Source organism: Bombyx mandarina, chromosome 20 (genome assembly GCF_030267445.1).
Source record: "Bombyx mandarina strain Sakado chromosome 20, ASM3026744v2".
NCBI lineage: Eukaryota > Metazoa > Arthropoda > Insecta > Lepidoptera > Bombycidae > Bombyx > Bombyx mandarina.
Window position 1 is genome coordinate 1,605,087 of NC_143226.1, and position 23,889 is coordinate 1,628,975.

At 36.2% G+C, this 23,889-nt stretch overlaps 2 protein-coding genes across 3 annotated transcripts in view; both read right to left on the reverse strand.

Annotated features, from left to right (window-relative positions):
- Nucleotides 1-237: 237 nt before the first annotated feature.
- Nucleotides 238-11,530, reverse strand: LOC114245051 (longitudinals lacking protein-like). Its single transcript, XM_028177052.2, has 5 exons — nt 11,255-11,530; nt 10,974-11,081; nt 9,757-9,843; nt 6,512-6,658; nt 238-5,259 (listed from the first exon to the last, which is right to left on the reverse strand). The coding sequence occupies exons 2-5, from the start codon at nt 11,067-11,069 to the stop codon at nt 5,203-5,205; spliced, it is 387 nt and encodes a 128-aa protein (XP_028032853.1). The 5' UTR covers nt 11,070-11,081; nt 11,255-11,530; the 3' UTR covers nt 238-5,202.
- Nucleotides 11,531-13,918: 2,388 nt separating this feature from the next.
- Nucleotides 13,919-23,889, reverse strand: part of LOC114245010 (uncharacterized) — a 40,239-nt gene continuing 30,268 nt past the window's right edge. For both annotated transcript variants that reach the window (XM_028177008.2, XM_089736131.1), the window contains exons 3-6: nt 19,065-21,756; nt 18,121-18,766; nt 17,326-17,546; nt 13,919-16,424 (exon numbers count right to left, since the gene is read on the reverse strand). In XM_028177008.2, the coding sequence (XP_028032809.2) occupies nt 16,166-16,424; nt 17,326-17,546; nt 18,121-18,766; nt 19,065-21,756 (3,818 nt within the window). In that variant the 3' untranslated portion in view covers nt 13,919-16,165. The remainder of the gene's footprint in view (nt 16,425-17,325; nt 17,547-18,120; nt 18,767-19,064; nt 21,757-23,889) is intronic.

Consider the following 23,889-nt stretch of genomic DNA (forward strand, 5'->3'; position numbering starts at 1 on the left):
TATTAACGTTAAATATTTATTATTAATTATTTAATATTAAAAAAAAAAGAAATAAATTTAATAAAAATAAAGTATAACTTCTTACGCGCGTACATAAGCACACGCACCCTTTTTTTGCTAGCTAAGAGATAATGTCACGAACCTTCAACATTCATTTTTTACAAAAGCCCAGTAATGTTCAACCGAATACATAAAAATTGTCTTATCCGTTATGAGAGGGTTTAAAAAAAAACTAGATTTTTGTAATTAAACTGTATTATCTAAAATTACAAATTCTTTCGTAATTTCAATTACCAACTAGTAATCCGATGTGATAAGTCAGCACATAACATTACTGTATCTAAAAATATAAGATTTATATTATATTTTTACTTCTCGACTAACTTCTACTATATAATATGCACACAGAAGGCTTTCTAATTTAAAAAAAGTATATTTATACTGGCAACATCTGTGTATGCCAGTTGAGTGACCAATCAACACTAATTTGCCATCAGAATGACTATTTTTTTGGGATTTTTAGAAGTCATAGGTTCTGTATCTTGAAAGTTAGTGAGTAAACATTATTTTGAAGTTTTCATTCAAGCACGATTAAGAAGTTTCTAGGAAAAAAGTAACTTTATTATAAGAAAATTTATTGTGCAAAAAGCAATCTTTATATGCTGAAAAAATACTTAGGTATATTTAAATCAGTATTTAACAAATACAGTTTCTTGCAAATTTGACACAAGATTTAAATTTATTTTCCTATGTGCAAATCAGTGATAAAGAGAAGCTTACAGAAATAAAGAAAAAATGAAAAAAGTATATTTAAAAAATATATTTTAATTTTTATTGTGTCAAATTCTTTTAAAAGTACACAGCTATAAACAGTAAACCAAACTAAATCAATCAGTAACGCAACTTCTATGACAAAATTAATTTATTGAATTTCATGTACCTATACATTTTAGACGAATAGATACCATTAAAGTGATTCTTGCCATATTCAAAAATTACGAAATCAATAAAAAGCTAATTCGTCCATCTGCATTTCGGTTAAGAACACGGAAAATACATTTCACTTATTTATAATCTAAATAATATGAATTCAACAAACACCTATTAACATTATTATCATTCCAATAGTTTGTATGTCGACGTTGCTATCTGAAGAGGTACACAATCATTATTACAGTGCTATCAATTTATTACAGTTTCAAATTCATGTATAATTTATTGTGATCATTTATAGACAAAAAATTTTTTTTTTCGTTTGTGATTAGGGCTAATAATATCCGAAACTCTCTGTCAAAAATTTAACTATTTTTAACCCAAAAATATTCCACATTGGTGGGTGGAACATTCACTGATTCTACGTCGAAGTTGTTACTCGGGAAATATGTACGCATTGGAACGCAGATCAAAAATGAAATCGCAGTCAAATTTTAGTTACAATTAAACATGAATTGGAAAATGTTAAATGTCCGAATTCGTATAACATCTATCTGTCTTCTTCACACAAGATAACCGTGGGAAAAACGAAAAGTAAATGAATTATTTTCTTCCCGTATAACATGACTGAAATATTTGAATACCTCCTACACATCATGTCGACATTCAAACCCATCGAAATACACTGTAAGGCAACTATTGGTGGATACATTAGGCATTGATATGATAGTGGAGATAAATAGAAATTGTCAAAGAATTGTCTTTGGCTTTGTGACTGTTTTAAATACAACACATCAACATGTCGTAGGGCATATTGGATGTGTGAGAGTACAAATCGCAACTTCAGAACTAAAGTGGATCAACTAATTTTTTTTAGAAAATGAGATTTAAACTTTGAACGACTTAAAACATGTAATCTATCATTTTATAAAATTAAAAAATAAATTTAAATTTTAGTCGATATAGAAATAAACATAGTACACTTTCGTCTCTTATAAGCAAGAGCATACCTGAAAGTTTAAGGTACCTATGCGCTTTAAGGCTTAAAGAATTATATCGAAACTGAAAAATTACAATTCTTCAATTACAGTTTTGGCGTCGACAAAAACAAACAAGAATTTTGGACTTCAATTCTAAAGGTGCGAAATATAATTTAAAATTTCATGAATAGTATTATATTAGTAAAAAATAAAATTAGTTGTAATCGAATCTAATGTATTTTAGATATTGTGTTAAACAATTTTCGGAATAATTCATCTATTAATATTTATTTACAGTCCAGAGAGTGGATTTCTTGAAACTAATCGTGCGCCATCTACCGCACGTTGGCGGTATTATACGTATGGTAACACACAAACAAAAAAATATTTTATGTATACACGTCACGAATAGGTCAGGTTGTGTCTCGAGATAAATAAAACTGATTAGTCACAAGCCAGACTTAGAACGTGGAGATTATAATTGTGTTAGAACCTAACATAAACTTTGGCTTTTGGGTAACTTGTGGAAATGAAGAGGATTCATCGACCGCTAATTTTTAATTACCAAAAAATGATATAGTAATGGAGGAATTTAAAAGTCTGGTCCGAATTTATGGTTACACCACAATGAGTTCGGTCGATGTAATTCCCAATTATCCTGCACGAAATCATGGACAATGTATCATTAAGGAAAACGAGTATCGATAAAATTATAAACAACTAAAATGTCTCGTATATATTCACGATTGGTTATTGACTGGTAATCAGTAATTAAAGTCTATAGTATCAAAATTCACTATAGCGATTTTTCACGCAAATACTAAAAATTGTTTTCTATATTTTTATCGCGAATGTCTAACGAAATATTTATAACACAGTGCTTGATCTTATTGAAAAAAAAAAACATTATCATAAGCAAGCAAAAATAAAAACATTTTAAACCGTTTAAGGAGAAAAAAAAAAAAATTAATAATTTTAACGTGTTTTACTACTGGGTATAATCCTTCACTTACCGTCTCTGCGGGATGAATTTAAAACATCTCTATTTTATTGTTTTTTTTTCTTTATTGAATTCCTCAACTGCGTTATCTCCCTCCCAATATATATTTTTGGTAATAAAAAAAAGAGCGGTCGATAATAATTAAAATGTAAACCATCACATCAATGCATATTGCTTTTCTCAATTATATTAACTGTGATTATATCTAAATTAGTATGAAATACGTATGTATATAATCGTGTTTTACAATTTCACAGTTCATTTAATATTGAATGTTTTATCGAGTTAAAATAATTACGAGCTTTCCTTTACAATAAATCCCTTGTTCAAATTACTTAATAAATGTTGAATACATTTTTATTGTTTAGCTTTGGGGTCGATGAACTATCTCTAACTACCCTCTTTCGCTAATTAGAATAATCGCACTTAACTTGTAATTATTTTTTTTAAACAGATTATTATTCTATTTAGAGCGAAAAAAAAAAAAGATCTTCGATTTGCTAACTTATATGACGTCGTTATATTTCATATAAAACACGGCTAGAAATACGCATAGGTACGTGCTTTATAAAAATGAACGCGATTGCAGTACTTACTAGCGCGTAACTTCATTACAATTGCAAAGCTTTATCGAGACTATAGTACCCGATAAAACACTTTTAACATACATACATATACATACATAATAATAATATCGACGCTCGAAAGGCAAACGTGACTAAGCGACAATGCGTGAACTTAACAGATTTAAAGTTGAAATAACTGAAAACAAAATTTATTTTAACTAATCCAGCTGTAGTAGGTCCACTGGTGGTAGGACCTCTTGGGAGTCCGCACGGATAGATACCACCGCCCCGCCTATTTCCGCCGTGAAGCAGCAATGCGTTTCGGTTCGAAGGGTGGGGTAGCCGTTGTAACTATACTTGAGACCTTAGAACTTGTATCTCGAGGTGGGTGGCGTATTTACGTTGTAGATGTCTATGGGCTCCAGTAACCACTTAACACCAGGTGGGCTGTGAGCTCGTCCACCCATCTAAGCAATAAAAAAAAAAAAAAGAATCTAGCTCGTAGCTGTATGATTGAAATGATTTTAATAGACCTAGAAATATATATTTTTTTGCGCATCGAATATGGTTATTGCCTATCATTTATGTACAAATCAGTTATTGTCGCTTAGTCACTTTTGCCTTTCAAGCGTCGATATATTTTCTTTCACGTTGACACGAAATACGTGAATGAAGTGTAAATACAAAATTCTGTTCGGAAACAAAAGTGTACTTGTTAATAATGAAGGCCGAGATCGTATAGCTTTTTAAATGTTGCCGTGTTTCTTACAAATTACATTACTATTACATGGAAATTAACCCTTTAACTTCCATGTAGGTCACCGGTGACCTACGCGGCGTACTGAAGTATTTATGTCGATTTCTATTACTAAACGCATGTGTTACCCACTTTTACCTTCTTTTGTTTTTTTATATGTTTTATCTTTTAGTCTTTCCCAGATCTATATATTAAATACGTGAAGCAATAACTTTGTATCCCTTTTTACGAAAATCGCGCGGACGGAGGAGTATGAAATTTCCCACACTTATAGAGAATATAGAGAAGGAGTGCAGAATGTAATTTTTTTTTTAAATTATGCCTATTAAATACATTAAATCAATAAATAAATAAAACATTACACACACTACCGTGTATTTGACGCACACACGCATTCATACTATTTATTTATTGTCAAACTTTTGTTCTTGACGTCTGTGGTCAAATTGAAAATAGATTATGTATTGTTTGGCTTTATTAATATTTTTTCTGTAGTGTAGTCTTGGCGAAATTTGTGATTATAGTAGTATAATAAATAGTCTTTGAAAATATAATCATAATAGTGTAAAAACTTATAATTTCAATTAATTATAGTCGAATTTCGGACTACCGGGGGACCGCTAGTTCTAATAGATATTCCAGCGCCTTCATAAGAAGATCGAAGTGAGAAATCGAAACAATTACTTCAGTGCGCCGCGTGGCAATCAAAAGGTTAAAGACTTAAAATTTTTATTTGACTGTGAATTCAAACGCGAATTCATTATAAGGTCTAATAATGTTTCTTATTATAAAAAAAAAAACGAAGATCAACATTTAAAATCGACAGTAAGTATTTTGTGTATTTGAAAAATAAAACCTGATATATATGTATTATATTGTCCTACCGTTACATGGATGTGTGCACTAGTTATTCGGTGCTAAGTTAGATTGGTGTTCACTATAGTCTTTTGGGCACTTTACGGGGGGCTAGCCTTCTCGTTTGATGCTTGGCATCTGCGGCGGGGGCTCGGCTAAGCCCTTCACCTGGAATTAAAGAAACAATCATATAAATATCAATCAAAAAAGTCGGTCAGTTTTACTGGTGGTAGGTAGACCTCTTGTGAGTCCGCACGGGTAGGTACCACCGCCCCGCCTATTTCTGCCGTGAAGCAGTAATGCGTTTCGGTTTGAAGGGCGGGGCAGCCGTTGTAATTATACTGAGACCTTAGAACTTATATCTCAAGGTGAGTTGCGCATTTATGTTGTAGATGTCTATGGGCTCCGGTAACCACTTAACACCAGGTGGACTATGAGCTTGTCCAACCATCTAAGCAATAATAATAAAAAAATTAAGAATGTCTGATGTTAATAGCTTCTACTACCTATGAGGGTTTGAAGTCTCAATTTTCTTTTCCCTACCTATTTGCTGGTAGTCCTAGCAAGAGCAACGCTTTGCAGCTATTACCACCGGATCCTAACCGCGACCAACTTAGAAAATCCGGCGAGAAACTCAATGGCTTATTTTTATTATTTTTTTTTTAATTGCCCTAGTAGGCAGACGAGTGCACGGCCCACCTGATGGTGAGTGTTTACCGCCGCCCATGGACTTCAGCAATGCCAGGGGCAGAGCCAAGCTGTCTACCGATTAATCTCAATATACCAATGGTTAAATCACGGGGCGAGGTACCGGCCTCACTACCATACTTCAGTGACGCGGCAACCATGACCGGATAACAGACAACAACACACCTAAGTCGCGATACTTACAACTACAATAAAACTTGCATATATAATATCAAAGTTCTGAACGACATTAGAATCAGCCCTCTACCGAGCAGACTCGATGTGAGATTGGGAATTAGATAAGAAAGTCAAGTGAAGAGAAAACTTCTGATGGAAGATTAGCCGAATCATGAATACCAGTCAGCGCTAGAAATACAGCAAAATTTATATTTATATTTTAATATTATGAAGCTGAAGAGTTTGTTTGTTTGAACGCGCTAATCTCAGGAACCGAACCAGGTCCGATTTGAAAAATTCTTTCAGTGTTAGATAGTCCATTTATTGAGGAAGGCTATAGGCTATATAACATCACGGTAAGACCAATACAAGTGGAGTATCAGTAAAGAATGTTTCAAAATAGGGGTTTAAATAACTCCTTAACATTCTATAATTCAAAAATATTTTCACTTTCTACGTAAATGAAGTGGGGGGTAAAATTTTGCGTTATGCCAAAGTAACTATTTCACGCGGACGGAGTCGCGGGCAAAAGCTAGTGTTTTATATATTCATTTACCTTAAGTCTTGCGGCAGTCTTGAGGAAGGCCGGCAGCTGTTCCTGTGAAACATTAACTTCGCCGGCGTACATGAACTCTAAAATGGCTTGCAGATGTAGATAAGACACGTCTTTTAGAATTATTATCGGATGTTTCGATGGATTTTCCTGTGGATTTACGAAAAAAAATAAAAAAATTAATTCGCTGTCGGAATACCACCGGTGGCGCCTATTGACCAATAATAAATTATAGTTTAAAAAAAACTAACGAAATACGCTTTTATAGAAAATCCAACTAAAAAATAGTTTTTTTTTAAATAAATTTGAATTAAAAATAGTGTAAGACAAAATGATTTTTTTGTTAAAATAAAGCATGGGGTGCTTTTCAGGATGTTATCAAAATAACCCTTCTACTCATATCTGTTCATAAAATTTTTATAACTACTGATACCACGCACCCCACGCTTTTTTTTACAATAAAATCATTTTTTCTTACACTATTTTTAATTCAAATTTATTTTCTATTTATTAGTTGAATTTTCTATAAAAGCGTATTTTGTTACTTTTTTAAAAATATTATTTATATTTCATTTTTTAGTTGAATTTAATTTTTTGTTAAATTTTTTTTTTAAATATTGAATTGTCATCGGTTCTTAATAAGTATACCAAATTGCGAGTTAATCCGACGTTTTGAAGGGGGTCAAAATCAAAGTTCAAAGATTCCGTTACAAACATACATACGTCTGAAACTAATAAAAGCGTATTTAAAAAAAACCATAAATACATAACAATGACGAACTAGAAGATTTGCTAGGAAAAAAATCCTACATATTCGCTGGTAACCTAAAGGGCTATTATTTACAGCTGCGCGCGGTTGATTCGAAATCTCCGTTTTTTTCTTTCTTATCTCTCTCGGTAAGCGTCGAACGAAACCTTTTAGCCCGTAATACCTAGACGATTTATACTATTGACCACTGAGCAATCACACATAGTCTTCGAATGATTTTTTTAAATATATTTTTCAAGGGGAAAATCGTTTCGATATTAGCGGAGAGCTTTCCCATAGCGAATTTGCGTAGGATATATCTTGGACGATGAAAATATCTGAAATAAACCAGACGCGCCGTGTACTTTTAATGTACGCTCGCGTTTTATACTCTATATAATTCCAGTAAATTGGTATTTACAAAGCACCTTTTTTCCCTACCTATGCTGATAGCCTTGAGAGGCTACTTTAGCTACGCCTTGACGAGTAGGTGAGCTCACGGGCTCAACCTGAGAGAATAGTTAACACTAGCCCTAGCAAGAGCAGTTTTTCGCAGAATCTACCACGGGAAAGGAAACGCGACCCACTGAGAAGAACCTGCATGAGACTCAGGGGGTATTAAAGCTCTAAAGATGATTTAAGACGTGGATGTTATAACAAAAGCTAGATGTGTCCATTATAGCCATACTCTTTGATGAACCGAACAGATTTATCTGTACACGATACTTTGACAATACCGTAATTTATCAATGTTTTTTTTCTCCATTACGCTCTACATCTAGAATATTTATTAACCTGTGTATAATAATTCGTGAATTCTCGGTACGGACAGCAAATGTTATTGCGAATACACTATAATAATACGAAAACATTTACAGGATGTTACTGTAATGAGAGACACCCGATTTCAAAACTAGCTTTAGTATTGTATACCATTATTATAAAAACAAAAATCCATCATATATTACAGGCACGGATTTCTAAACATTTTCCTTTTTGTAAATCATTTAATTAAAATTTGTGTAATATTTAATTTTTAGTGTCAAAAATGATACAAAATATTCACGATCGACCCATTACGCATTCCATTGCCGGCTCATAGAGAATAAAATAAACACTAAAACTATAAAGTATTTGACTCAAACGACAAATATGGCTTAAATCTGGATGCATTGCAGCATGCTTGCTTTGCTTTAAAAAGTGAATTTAAATGATAATGTGAAACAGTAAAGATAGGATGCACTGATAAAGCCATGTATTCTATTCAGATGATTTTCGATTAAAAACAATATACACTATGATCCAAAAGTTTGGAAACACTAAGAATACGTAGCAAATGTACCACTCGGAATTGCCTGGGATCATGTTATTTGCCATAATAAAAAATAACATAAATATAAAGGTTATATTCAAAATTTCAACCAAATTTCTTCAGCATATGTTTCGAGTAAAAAACATCCTTATGAAAAACTCACTTCTATTTTGTTATAGGAAGAATTTCACATGTAATTTTATTACGTATAAAATGTTTGTTTTTTTTTTGTTTTTTTTTATTGCTTAGATGGGTGGACGAGCTCACAGCCCACCTGGTGTTAAGTGGTTACTGGAGCCCATGGACATCTACAACGTAAATGCGCCACCCACCTTGAGATATAAATTTTAAGATCTCAGTATAGTTACAACGGCTGCCCCACCCTTCAAACCGAAACGCATTACTGCTTCACGGCAGAAATAGGCAGGGCGGTGGTACCTACCCGCACGGACTCACAAGAGGTCCTACCACCAGTAAAATTGTTTCCTAATAGGAAATTTATTTTAATAAAAATTTAATAGTAAATTGTTTCCTATTAATCTATTAGCTTTTTTGGTCTAATATGTTTGGTAGTGACCAAAGTCACACCAATCATATATCAGTGTACATTTAGTAGTAATAGAAAATAATCAATCAAAAGCAAGTCGTCTGTTTAAAAATCTGTATACATTTTTGATTAAATGCAATCAGGTCAATCATGTCTCGGGCACAATTGTCGTACACAAGCAATTGACTATTACAATGCAGTGCTAATAAGATGCCAACATCAGCCAATTGTGAACATGCTTAACACAGTGAAGATTGTGGTTGTCTTTTTGTAACTGTTTTAAATCGAAGCTAGTGTGATTGTTATACATATGAACAAACTTAACATTAGCCTGTTGTCTACGTATGTGGCATTAATATAATGTAAAACCGATAAAATTATTGAAGTAAAAAACCAATAGGATCTCAATATACAATCGTATCGACTTAATTTTCTATATATTTTTGTTTAGACTTGTTTTACAATATAGTAAAATACACCAATCACTAATCATCAGACACTAATGGATAAACAATGTGCCGCCTTACACACTCTATGAATACACTAAGAAAGTTTGATTGAATCAATCTGATATTGCACAATCAGAACCACTTAATGACAAAAAAAAACAAAATTATTCACTAGCATGCTTCTAAACATACCTCTAATAGACTTTTGAAGTACGGACTACAGGCAGAGAGAACCATTTTATGTGCCTTACACGTCTGTCCTTCACATGCTAATGTAACCTGAAAATTACAAACATGTTATACATTCCATAAATTTAACACGTAAAACTTATCATGCAATCGTTGCATGAGAACACATTGATGATTTCAATGCTTATCATCTCAGGTCACAGTAACACAATCTCAATTACGATTTATTAATTAGTATTTTGTTTTTTACGCACCACAGTTGAATACTATAATCTTATTCCTGATATTTAAAATAAAGGTCTTTTATAAAGGTTAAGCATTTAGATATTTAAATTGTTATTTAATGGTGGTAGTCCATTAGTAAGTCTGAACAGGTAGCACAAAACCTGCCCAATTATGTTACAAGCAGTCTTCGTTTTTGGTTTGAAGAGTAGACATTTATATAACGAGAGTGAAATTTCAACCTTATATCTTATTGCATATGGTAACATTCACTCCGGTAATCACTACATAGCATACTGTGTGCGTACTGGTCAAAATGAATCTCAATTTACTGATATGATACACCTAATAATAATTACTGTGTGGCATTTGCCAGAATGTTGTTAGAATCTAAAACAAAAATGGTATCAAGGTTCTTCTTAATATTCCCTTTTGTCTCAAGGACTAATTAACACATATATAAAATTATTTGAATATTGATTTCTGGTTGGGCTCTTTTCAGTTAAGTTTAAAACATGTCTTCAATCATTGTTGTCTCATCTCTATTCATATTCTCACTATACTTAAGAAACCTGAAACTACTATGTATGTTTGATGTCCATATTAATTCACATTGAAATATAAAAAAAATATATATTTATCAATGGTCAAATATCACATTGTATTTAATATTAAACTAATAGTAAGACATGGGATTTTTGAATTGAGTAAAAAATGTAGTTATATTAATTTCATCACAGAACTGAATCTTGCTCTTCAAAGACTATATTTTATTTCATTTTGTTGGCTTTATTTTGTTTAACATCAGGTATCATTCCTGTATGCTTCTTCATGACAAATATTTTTATTTTTAATAACTAGTAAATTAACATCACGTAAGCAAATTATGTCGGTAACTATGGTTCATTAATTACTTGCATTTTTTAAGTGCAAAGTGCTTACAGTGAGGTTATATTATTTGTTTATATACAAGTAATTAAAACCATTACAATACTCACATCTGTAAAACTTTTTTCGTCTCTCAAATGTCTGAACGAAGTCACCATGTTAGTTTGAAAATCGTTCCATTTTAAAAAGAATTGTTGATCACCCATTTTGATGATACTCTGAAATTTCAGATGAAATTTACACAAAGCCAAACGTGATGGTCTAACATTTATACTTCACAGTTATAAAGAATATTCTAAAGACCTAATGTTCCGATGCCATTTTTTAGAAATAATAGTGCAGTTTCTATAGTTTACCTACGTCATTAATTGCAATTCAAAATGATGCTTACCTACGGACACAGTAACTACAATTTCTTTTCGTGTTTAATTCACACGAAACACATTAAATATACATCCAGGGGCGCACGTAATATTTCGAAATCTACACGTAAAAGTTAAGCAATTGAAATCTCAAAATAAAGACGCCGTCTCGCATAATATAGCCACTTCTTTCTATTTCTTAATTTCTTTCAATCAGCTAGACAGGGTTGTCAGCCTTACTATTTTAGATTGTCAAAACTTGAAGGACAGTGGTACCCTAAAGCTATTTATGTATGGCAGTGATTAAAAATGATTTTATCACAATGTTACATATTCTTTGTTATTTTGATTGCTCACAATTTATATAAACAGGTCATAATCAATAATTTATTTATTTTTGTTTTTAATACAACAAGTGTATCGAAGTGATTCATAATACAAGAAATCACTTGTATTAAAAACAAAAATAAATAAATTCCTGTTGAAGGCCTGTTTGTTTTCGAGTTCTGAACAAGTCTTCTTAAAGTTCTTCGCAAAAATTTGAACAAGCTATAGTTAATCTATTAGAGGTTAATGTTATTTTTTTTATTTGGTCCTTAATACGTATCTGTGTTCAATTTACTATAGTTTTTATTATATGGAATAAAATTTACGTTTCTTCGTCAAGTCTATGTACCTATATAATCTTGAGAAAATACTAATTCTTGTCTGCTATGTTTGTCAAATATATCATTATTCAATAAAAAAAAGAAACAAAGAAAAAAAAGAATAACCCAAACAAAATAAAAATAGAATTGTTTCATAAAAGATCGAACATACATTGGTATCCCTGATTTGATTGGTTTTATTTTTTGTTTAATTCATCTATTAATCAGGCAAAGGGATTACAGCCCATAAGAATGTCGTGAAAATGAAACTGATCGTTGAAATGAATTTGAACTTTTTGTCAGGAACCATCACAAATTTCATCATCATCATCATCATCAACAGCCCACAGTCGTCCACTGCTGGACATAGGCCTCTCCCAATCTACACCACTGAGCCCGGTCTGCTGCTCTCCTCATCCACTTCTTGCCGGTGGCCGGCAAGAAGTGGATGAGGAGAATATATATATATGAGATAATCACAAATTTAAGAGCTTTTTTTTAGATTATTGATAATTTAGCGTCTGTCTAATTAGTAGTTGCTGTCTGTAAATAGGCTTGTTGCTTATCTGTGAAAGGCATATGTATGAAAAAAATAAACAAAATGTAGATATTATCGTAGCCTGAAGTATGAATGAGGCGCCGGGTAGACTTGTATAAAGCGATGTTACTAACCAGTATTTAAATACAAAGGTAATTTTCTAAGAATAAATTATGTGATCTCATATTTTAAATTGATAGAACAGACAATATCTTGAATCTGTACAAAAGCACAAATAAACAATGCTATTTATATATAATTTCTTTTAACCATTCGCATTTCGACACTCTTCTGTCATTGGTTTTGCTCATATATCACTTGAGTGTTTAGTACAGTTTTTATTACATTTAAAAAGGAACTTCATTTTGTCACTTAGCTTTTGCTTGATTTGTGCTGTGTTTAATCGGTATGGCATCCATTAATCATTATAAAAATTTGTATCAATGCCATCTATCGCTGAGTAGCATGCATTAACTATGAATGTGCAGCAGCGCCATCTAGTAGTAGATTGCAGTACTGCGCTAAAATGACATTATTAAATTTAAATAATTATAATCACAAATTGCTTAGTCATATCCAACTGGTTTTGCTAATTAAGCTAAAAACTTTCGAATCAAATACCTAGCGCTCGACTTGCATCACTCGACGAGGAGGAGAGCTTATTGCACCTAATCTCTGTTTGAACAATTAAAACAAGCTTAACGAAGCGGGAAACAAAAGAAAACCCTTCGTTTAAAATACAATAAAATTCGTATTTTTATTTTTACTATCTTTTTTGCTATTCTTCATTTTTTCTCATGTCACAGATCACCTGTAATAGAATCACGCGTTTATGGAAGCAGGTTTTTTAACCCGATTTTCTAGTTAAGGATTTACCTGATCTCACAAAGAACATTAAATAATATTATGTATACTAAATATTATAAAGCGAAAATAATCAGGTTTCGTGTTTCCATGAAATTTTATAATGCTTATTAGGTGAATGTAGAAATCATAAACTATCACCAATCATTTGTATCGACCAATATATCGCTAAAAAGAATACTATAATTTTCTATCTTATGCGTGCGAAAGCTTGATTTTTATATCCGAAACGCACTCAATATTTTTTTATTAGAGTTAAATAGGAACGAAAAAATAAACCTAATATGGCTTAGTGTAGAATTTGTTTTTCTGCACCACGCACCACATGTGACTGGCTATTCATTCTTCTTTTGGAGATAAGAGGAAAAGGACCATATTGCATGGTGATAAAGTTGAAAAGGTGTATGTTAATTTAATAGTTCAAGGAATTTCCAAAATGGCACCGATGGTAACCTAGGTCAGGGTTCGATGAACTTAATTAATTATTGAGTTGCAGATTTTTTTTATTTTTTCACTATCATTATATTAAATTAACCTTCAAGTTCACATTCATATTTTAGATCATAATATATATTTTAAATCAGATAAGTCTGCTTCCTAGTGAAGCATTGTTTTATTTTAAAACAAAAAAAAAACAAATTCTATTTAATACACAATATTTATTTATTTGTCACAAGAAAGAAAACGTTTTTAAAACGACACTTACATTGCATTTAGTAAGAGAGGCATAATGTGAATTATCAAGGACACATTGAAAGATTTGAAAAAAAAAATGACATTTTAAATATATTGTATTAAAATCTTAAAATTCTAGTAATATTTTTAAACACACACACACTACTACATTTGAAAGGCCAAGCGGTGTTGCCAAAATACTTAATACTAAATTCCTTATATATTAATGTTTCGATTTAAGTACGAGATTATATCAACAATATTAATCTAGTTAAGATAATATGGTAATAATTAATAAATTTTTAAAATTCACACACACTTCTACTATTCATTTCAAAATATATCATCAACTTCACATCTATATTAAAGTCCGTGCACATAAAATATTAATAATCGCTAGCAATTACCACTACACATTAATTTAATAAGATTTCATAATAATCATATTTCATTAACTATAATTGACATGAAGCAGGAATCAAAATTGATAATCGATAACTAAACTTACTTTGGTATACTTTATTTATATTTAGAAATTAGAACCGAGATCTAAACTTTACTCAGTATTTACTAAGCTCTGTCCTGCTCGCACTTAATTACAATAGTCGAAAATAGAACAGGAAGAAAACACTAAGTGTTATATTATTATATAGTATGTGTTTAAAATATAATAATAGTTTGTCTCACTCAGTCGCTATGTGCATGAGAAGATTTTTTTTAAGTATTCAAGCATTAGACTAAAAGTGTCAAGGAAATAGAAATACACATTTGAAAAACATAATTAACAATTACTATTAACATTACTATTAGTACGAAACAGGTGCTTAGAATATATGTAAACAAAAAAATCACAATACAAAAATTATTAATCAATACAGAAAATCGTTTTTCTAATAGCCATAGATTTTTTTTATTTCGACTAATATTAGTAGCTACTAAAATTCTAATTGTAAAGAATTATTTCGTTGTCAAATAACGTAATCCTATATTGCTTATTGTTATTACTAATGCTATCTTATATTTAACACGGCTAAATATTTTTTTTAATATTTGGTATAATATATATTTAGCATTCTCATAATATACAAAGCATGTTCGGACTTAGGTATATTCTAGCGTATGATCTCTTTCCCATATTACAGGGAGACTATACTAAAGCTACCCTAAAGAGTTTTAAACCCATAAACGAAATGTTGCACCATTAAAAAAATAAAATCTAAATAAAACTCTTTAATTCGTAAATAAAAGTAAAAAAAATTACTTTAAACTAATCTTTCCCGTTTTGGTAAACGTTAGTCCACCGAGGATACTCATTCGTTTAAAAAAATAAAAAAATCAAAATGTACACTTATTTTAAAGAGATCTTAGTCTTTACACACATTAAAACATATTTATAATAATAGTCTTTGTCAATAGAAATGCCATGGATTTGAGCAAAATAATTTTTTGAGTTTACGAACAAACTAATAGAGTTGAAATAAAAAAAGATAGTGCTTTAAGAAAGATACGAAAAGATTATGCTTAATTTCCTAAATCGAAACTTAGTGCTATCATTGGTTGAAGGCTGGTCACACAAGACCGACCGGATACTATGAATGTAAAAAAAGTCTAATCCTTATTTTGGTATATTAGCTTAGTTTAATCGTTTCAATATTGACTAGACAATTTTGGATTTGCGAAAATAAAAAAAAGGTTTATTTGGCTGTTTGTTTTATACTACATGTGCCGGTGAGTTTGAAAACGAATTTCACCATTTCATGACCACAGAAAATAGAAGTTGAGCTATTTTTTTTTTAAGTATACATATTGAAAAGGTAATGGTGAACTACGTTCTATACGTGCCGCGACTAGATGGAAATGCTCGTTACAAAAGATATGTGCTCACAAAACTGGCTAACACTAAATACAATACGTGAGTAAAACTTACAACTACAATAGTCATACACTAAATGTACTTGTAACTGGCACTAAACATTAAAATCTTCGTTTGTTTTTTCACCCAAATCTAACAATAAGACACTACCGGACGGCATTCGGATTTTGAATAAGGCAGTTGAAGGCACCGAAAGCGTATTTACAAAAAGCGAATAGTTCCGCTACTCGTTGATAGATGGCGTCGCATCGATTTAGCGTTGCGCTCGAAGTTGTACTGGGAGTGCTAGTCCTCGCGGCGCCAGGACGAGCCTGGCTGGAGCCACGAGGACTAAAGCGTACTCTCATTTGTTGACTCCGAGTATTTTCGCTGCCTCGTCGGCCGATGAGAGCAGTTTGTTGATGGTCTTGTCGGGGATTCCCAGTAGCTTCCCGATGAGGTCGCTTCCGTTTTCGCCTTCGATTTCGGCCTCCGATGAGTACTTCCTCGACACCATGTCGAGCTTTAGTTTCTTCTCGTAGGGGCCGGAGGGCGGCGAGTTGTTGTTGTTCACGTTGCTCGGGGTCTCCGGTCCGGATCCGGCGTCCTCTCGGTACAGATACCTACGAACAGACAGCGCCACTGATTAGTCACCATTCAAACCGTAAACGAATTAGAATTCTAAACCACAGACACAGCCCACTTCGCATTCGTCGTTTATGACGAAGAGTTCACCGAAGATGGTAATTAGTGTTCGAAGATTCTTTTTTATTTTTTTTTTATTGGCGCATAGGCAGACGAACATACGGTCCACCTGATGGTGCGTGGTTACCGTCGCCCATGGACGTCAGCAATGCCAGGGGCAGAGCCAAGCCGCTACCTACCCATAGGCACATTCTACTAAGTTTCTCGCCGGATCTTCTCAGTGGGTCGCGTTTCCGATCCGTTGGTAGATTCTGCGAAGCACTGCTCTTGCTAGGGCCAGTGTTAGCAACACTCCGGTTTGAGCGCCGTGAGCTCACCTACTAGTTAAGGCGAAGCTGATATAGCGTTTCAAGGCTAGCAGCATAGGTAGGAGAAAAAAAAAACCAATTTGATTCGTAAGCAAAATTGTGCAATTAGATAACGATTTGCTAATTACGTTTTAGAGTTTTTTTTGTTAGGTAATGCGTGTTATAAAACTTTTGTAATACTATTTATATATTGCAGAGCAACAGTAATGTAGGCTAAAGTGTTGACACAGCACAGATTTGATTCAAATTAGATTTGTGGAAATATCTGATGATTTTTTTTTATTGCTTATTTGGGTGGACGAGCTCACAGCCCACCTGGTGTAAAATGGTTACTAGAGCCCATAGACATCACGCGAATGCGCCACCCACTTTGAGATATAAGTTCTAAGGTCTCAGTATAGTTACAACGGCTGCCTCACCCTTCAAACCGAAACGCATTACTGCTTCAGGCAGAGTGGTGGTACCTGCCCGCGCGGACTCACAAGAGGTCCTACCACAGACAGACGCTTACCCGTTGGCTTCGTTGTCGACTGGGGTGTTCGGAGGCGAAGTCTCTTCGTCATCAGTGTGGTCCTCCCTGTGCTTCTTGCGGTGACGGAGCATGCTGTGCTTCAGGGTGAACCTTCTGCAGCAGAGGTCACAAGCGAACGGCCTCTCGCCGGAGTGCGTCCTCATGTGGCGACGCAGGTCCTCAGCGGACCAGAACCGGCGGACGCAAAACGCGCAGACTACCTACGTAAGCAGAGCCGTTAATATTTATTTTCAGTAGATAGATTATAGTCGGAATATCATTGAAAAAGTTTTTAACTTCAAACATCTAAAGGTTTTTTTTTATTGCTTAAATGTGTGGACGAGCTCACAGCCCACTTAGTGTTAAGTGGTTACTGGAGCCTACAGACATCTACAATGTAAATGCGCCACCCACCTTGAGATATAAGTTCTAAAGTCTCAAGTATAGTTACAACGGTTGCCCTACCCTTCAAACCGAACCGTATTACTGCTTCAAGGCAGAAATAGACAGGGTGATGGAACCTACCCGTGTGAACTCAGAAGAGGTCCTACCACCAGTGATTACGCAAATTATAATTTTGCGGGTTTGATTTTTATTACACGATGTTATTCCTTCACCGTGTCAAGTCAATCGTTAACATTTGTTAAGCACGTATTTCATTAAAAAAATTGGTACCCGCCTGCGGGATTCGAACGCCGGTGCATCGCTACATACGAATGCACCGGACGTCTTATCCTTTAGGCCACGACGACTTCATATTTGAATATTCGAATTGTATTTTAAACGATGGTTTACCTTTCGATTAGCGTGGTCGGGAAACTTGCCCCTGTCGTCATCGTCAGCGCTTTCACTCCTGTCGCTGGCCGCATCCAACGCCCCCTTATTCACCAGCTGTTCGTATTCAGTCGCATGCGTGGCTGCCAAATGTGCGAGGGCCCCACTTCTGTCGCCGAAGGACGCCTCGCACAAATGACACTTGAAAGCGAGGCCCATCTCAGAGTTGTCGTCAATAATCTCCAGGTTTGGCGAGCTCGGCCGCGAGTCGGTTCCGTGCCGAGAGGACATGTGCTTCTTTAAAGTTTCTATAGAGGAGAACGTGCTAGTTGGGCATGATGCACATTTGAAAGGCCTCTCTGGAACACTCCTGTTCTCGTTCGCGGGCTGAGGAGCCATCACGGTGTCCGGTATGGGCTCGGCGAGTATGGCACGCGCTGACCCCCCATGTTTTCTTAGCAGATGACGGTCACAATTCGATTTGGTGGTGAAAAGTAGAGGGCAGTGGGGACACTTGAACGGCTTCTGGCCCGTGTGAGTGAGGACGTGACGGCGGAGGGACGAAGACCACGGGAACTTTCTATGGCAGTAAGGGCACGAGACCCTATTCGGTGCGAGGCTGTACGCCGATTTCTTTTTCGGTGGTTGTGCGACATCAGATTCAGATCTGTAATAAAGTTAATGATTAATACTATAAAAATGTAATTTAAATCAATATGTTACTTTAGAGTTTTGAATTACTGGTGGTAGAACTTTTTGTGAGTCTATGCGGGTAGGCAACAGTAATGCGTTTCGGTTTGAAGGGCGGGGCAGTCGTCGTAGCTATAATTGAGACCTTAGAGCTTATATTTCAAGGTGGGTGGGGCATTTACGTTGTAGATGTCTATGGGCTCCAGTAACCACTTAACACCAGGTGGGCTATGAGCTCGTCCACCCATCTAAGCAATAAAAAAAAATGAACTTACTTATTTTCGTCGCTGCCCGAGTTATTTCCCTCGCTTGTTGAAGCTACCAGGCCTTCTTCATCTTCCTCCTCATCACTGCGTGTCGGTACAACTGGAACGGTCAGCAAATCTTGTCCTGGTGTAGGGTCGGCTCCAGATTCTGTTTTCTCTGCTATGGGAACTGGTTTATTAATTAAATTGCCTGCTATTTTAAGATCAAAGTCTTTATTGATCTCTTGTTGTCGCGAAGCCATCAGTATTTCGGCAGCTGCTTGTCGGGCTGCAGTATGTTCTTCGGACTTGGTTTCCACATCCGTTTCCTCGTCAATTATTAGGGCGTCGTCCTCATCTTCTTCATTATCGGCGACTTCATCAGAGTCACGTCGCGCCGGCGATCTCTCTGACTGCAGTGGTCGTTCAAGGTGATGAGCCAAAAGGGCGAATTTAACGCGATCGGCCAAAGCGTCCGTAGAGGTGTAAGGTGGGGGGCCTCTTTGAGCGGGTCTACGGACACTCCAGTGTTGGGGATGCTGTTGTTTTACATGTCTTTCCATGTTAGATCTCAACGTGAATCTAGCTGAGCACTGTGAGCAAGAAAATGGTCTTTCTGTACGATAGCGTCTTTGTTTCTGTTTTGGCATAAGCACCCCATTTTTAATGACCATCTTTACGGAGTCTGTCTGAGGGACGAGGTTATTGCTCAGGGGTCGGGGAGATTCTGGGTGAGGCGACAGCGCAGGCGATGACATTTGTGGAATTGGCTTTACTTCTTCTTCCTCGGGTTCTTCTTTAGGAACAGTTTCTTGTTCATTTGGAATAAGCCTTCCACCGGACATACTCAGCCCACGGATGATTTCTTTTTGAATACGTTGCTTTATCTCTGCAAGTTCTTGTGTGTCAGAGGGGTGGGGGAAAAACGAGGGTTGAAGAAAGTAAGGAAAAGACGGGGGCAGAGGTAACCCAGGAATTCCTGGTACCGCACCAGCGTATATTTGAGATAGATGAGTAGCATAGTAAGCTGGGTCAATTTTCGGGAGCGACGTTTCAAATAATCTTTGCTGGGCTAAGAGTAGTCTTGTTTTTTCTAATGCCGAAGCAGCAACGGACGCAGGATCTGGTTCGAATGTAGGGCGTACAGGGGTTTTGCGTTCGTCATCGGCGTCACGTTTCTTTTTGCTAAGATCAAGGACATCGCAACTGTTATTATCACTCGTGCTCAAGTCAACAGGGACCTCTTCATCATACGTTTCGGAATGAGCGTCATTGGTTTTGTAATTTTGTTCTGGTGATCTGAATTCAGGGATTTGATTTAACTGACCGATTCCTTTCACTTTGATCCTTGGCGTGGGACGGTCTGATTCGCGCAAAAGCGGCGCTTCTGGCAAAGCTTTCGATGTAAGTGTTGTGACCGGATGTCTTTCGGCAATGAAACTAGGCGTAAAATGAGTTAGCGGAGTCACGCGACCGGTGCTCTCATTTCGCCTATCCATATCCGGGGTGTGGAACGCGAGAGATCTCTTGACTTCATCGCGTGCGAGCTTCGAGTTGACTTCGTCATTATTCGGATCTTCGGACGGATGGTAAATGATGGAGCGTTTTACATCTTCACGGGTTACTTTGGCGTGTCTGTTTCTTAAATGTCTCTCGCAGTTTGCTTTCGTAGTGAACGCGTAATTACACACCGCACACTCATATGGACGATCACCGTTATGTGTCCTCATATGTCTCACTAGAGCCGCCTTATCTAAAGATGCGTGTGGACACATGTTGCACTGATAAGGGCCCGGTCCTGTTCCACTTAAGTGGACTCTGTTATGGCCCTTTAAAGCTCTAAGATTGGGAAATTTAGCTGGACACAAGCGACAAGGGAACTCTCCCCGAAGCTTCATCCTCCTGAATTCAGCGGCAAAGTTATCCTGTGTCTCTTCAGTCTCCCGTTCTTTAACGACGGTGTCTGGAGGCGTAAGTACAGTGCTCTCTAAAGCTACTCTGTTACCAGTGAGTCTCTCGAGAAGACTCCCCGCAGACGTGACGTTCAATATCGATTGAATATCTGCCAAATCTCGAGCTGCATCGATATGTCTAATACCGTTAGTCGCAAGATGCCCGTCTTCGAACTTCGATGTAAATCTCTCCATCGGCGGCGTCAACGTGCCCGGAATCCCGAACGATTTGGTCCGCAGATCTAGATTAGCCAAGAATTCTTCTCGTCTGTCGCGTATCGGACTCAAGCCACGATTCGGTGTGCATGTTTTCCTGTGAATCTCAAATACTTGAATATTGGGGAGATCCCTCGAGCACACGTCACATTTGTATCGTTGTTCGGTCGATGAGACGTGGTTCCTGGCACGTATAATTTCTGGAATCTTCTTTGTGGAGTAGTCGACGAGACTAACCTCGTTGTGGCCCGTTCTTGAATCATCTCCGTGCGCTGTGAACCGGTGAATGTCGAAGGCGTTGACCGAATCGAAACGCTGGCGGCACTTCGGGCACTCGAAGCGAGCGACCCTCTTGTCCATCGGGATGGGAGAAGGAGAAGTGGACGCGGCCCGCTTTCGCGCCCTTCTGACGTCCTCATCGTCGCTCCTATCCGAGCGGTTGTCGCTGTCAATACTAGTCGTACGATTCCTCATTTCCTGTTGTTCAATTTTCACTTTATCCATTTCGTCGTCGGCTTCGATTTTAGCCTCGCTGATGTCCTCTGTTTTGATTTCTGTAACAAAAGAATACATGTTTTCAATTGATTACGAATGTTTGAATAACGCAGGACGCTTTCATTTCACATTTCCAAGAAAAGTCGACAATAGATGAGTCAGGCAATTCACTTGTGGTGTGACCCCGCAATAAAATAATGAGCTATAGGCGTCAGGCGGCAACCATTCATCCACACAATCAGCTAATAGATTTAGGGTAAATTGTTGTTTGCTCTACTCGACAAAAGATGGCGACATGAAAGCATTTCGTCTTTTTCAATGTTTTTGTTTTGAAACAATGAAAATACTGAAAATATATTCATTTCAATCATCAATTTCGTATCACCGATCTATATTCCTTAAGAGAACAAAAATTCTCGTGAACATTCGAGACGAATCTCTATATAATTTTTTAACAGCAAACCAATGATGTCTCATGTTCACCACAATTCAATCTTTCCCAAACACATTACATCCCACCACAAGTCCTCGTGTGATTCATCGGTTCTATCTTTTGTTCGTTATGTTTTCATTCTATAATAGACTCTATTCCGTAATTATTAAGCCGATAGTTCTGCGTGACGGAGTTTAGTAGAACTTAAAATCAATAAGCCGACACGTAGGTCACAGACTAACAGGCGCGGCTATAAGGGTATCTGCCTAGAATTATCATGATATAGATTTTCTGGTTACGCTGCATTTAAAACAATATTATAATTTAAAGCCTGTTTGGAGTTAAGTTAAACTCGTTTTTAAACGTTGTTTGATATTGGAATACCAACTTCGTGACAGGAAATCTTTTTTTTTGTGTTGCATAGATGGGTGGACGAGCTCACAGCCCACCTGGTGTTAAGTGGTTACTGGAGCCCATAGACATCTACAACGTAAATGCCGCCACCCGCTTTGAGATATAAGTTCTAAGGTCTCAGTATAGTTACAACGGCTGCCCTACCCTTCAAACCGAAATGCATTACTGCTTCACGACAGAAATAGTCAGGGTGGTGGTGCGACCTACCCGTGCGAACTCACAAGAGGTCCTACCACCAGTAATTATGCAAATTATACCGATACACCTTGAGGTGGGTGGCGCATTTACGTCGTAGATGTCTATGGGCTCCAGTAACCACTTAACACCAGGTGGGCTGTGAGCTCGTCCACCCATCTAAGCAATTAAAAAAAAAGTGATATGTTACATAATTTTCATACGTCACAGGCATCATATTATGTTGATGTAAAACCGCAAAGTGTGGTGCAAACCAAACTTTGTAGTAAAAACCGTTTATTGAACGAATTTGAGTCATTGCGGACGTCAGTACAATCCTCACTTTGTAATATGCATTTATTGATTATTATATTATTATTAATTCAATTAACATAATTCACAATTATTGAATTAATATTCAAATCGATTGATTCAATAATTGTAATGTTGCTTTGAGCTTAATCGTTTTTAGCTGTTATTGAGGGCTCACAGTAGGCACGGAGGCCTTTTCAGTTTCACAAGGACAGGTGGGCGAGCAAGGGCTCAGCCAGAAGGGGCGGGATTTGCTAACAGCTACCCGAGCGCCTCCACGGGAGACCTAACAACTCAAGAGTAGCTGCTTCGCGAATGAATCACGACCCGCTGAGAAGATCCGGCGAGAAACTCAACGGGCTGATGCTTAGGGCCTTATGCAAGCTTTGTAAGTATCACTAAGTCGTATGTACCTAACGGCCTGCGTGTTAATGACATGAGGAAAAAAGAGCATTTGCGAGAACTAGCACGAGATTTTTTTTAATTTTTTTTTTATTGCTTAGATAGTTGGACGAGCTCACAGCCCACCTGGTGTTACATGGTTACTGGAGCCCATAGACATTCACAAGGTAAATGCGCCACCCACCTTGAGATATAAGTTCTAAGGTCTCACGTATAGTTACAACGGCTGCCCCGCCCTTCAAACCGAAACGCATTACTGCTTCACGGCAGAAATAGGCAGGGTGGTGGTACCCACCCGCGCGGACTCACAAGAGGTCCTACCACCAGTATGAATGTATAGTAATGTTGCCAGAATTTGCAAGTAGTGACGCATGGTCCAACCAGTAGTAACACCACGGCTTATTTCTGCCATAAAAAAATCAAGAGATACGATTTGTAGGGTGGATAGCCGTGCAAT

What these genes read in the sequence shown, in the direction of transcription:
- LOC114245051 (XM_028177052.2), bottom strand. Translation starts at nt 11,069, where the DNA reads ATGGGTGATCAACAATTCTTTTTAAAATGGAACGATTTTCAAACTAAC. An exon ending in ACGAAAAAAGTTTTACAGAT is followed by an intron (nt 9,844 to 10,973) that starts GTGAGTATTGTA and finishes TGTAATTTTCAG; the next exon opens with GTTACATTAGCATGTGAAGG. An exon ending in AGACTGCCGCAAGACTTAAG is followed by an intron (nt 5,260 to 6,511) that starts GTAAATGAATAT and finishes CTTTAATTCCAG; the next exon opens with GTGAAGGGCTTAGCCGAGCC.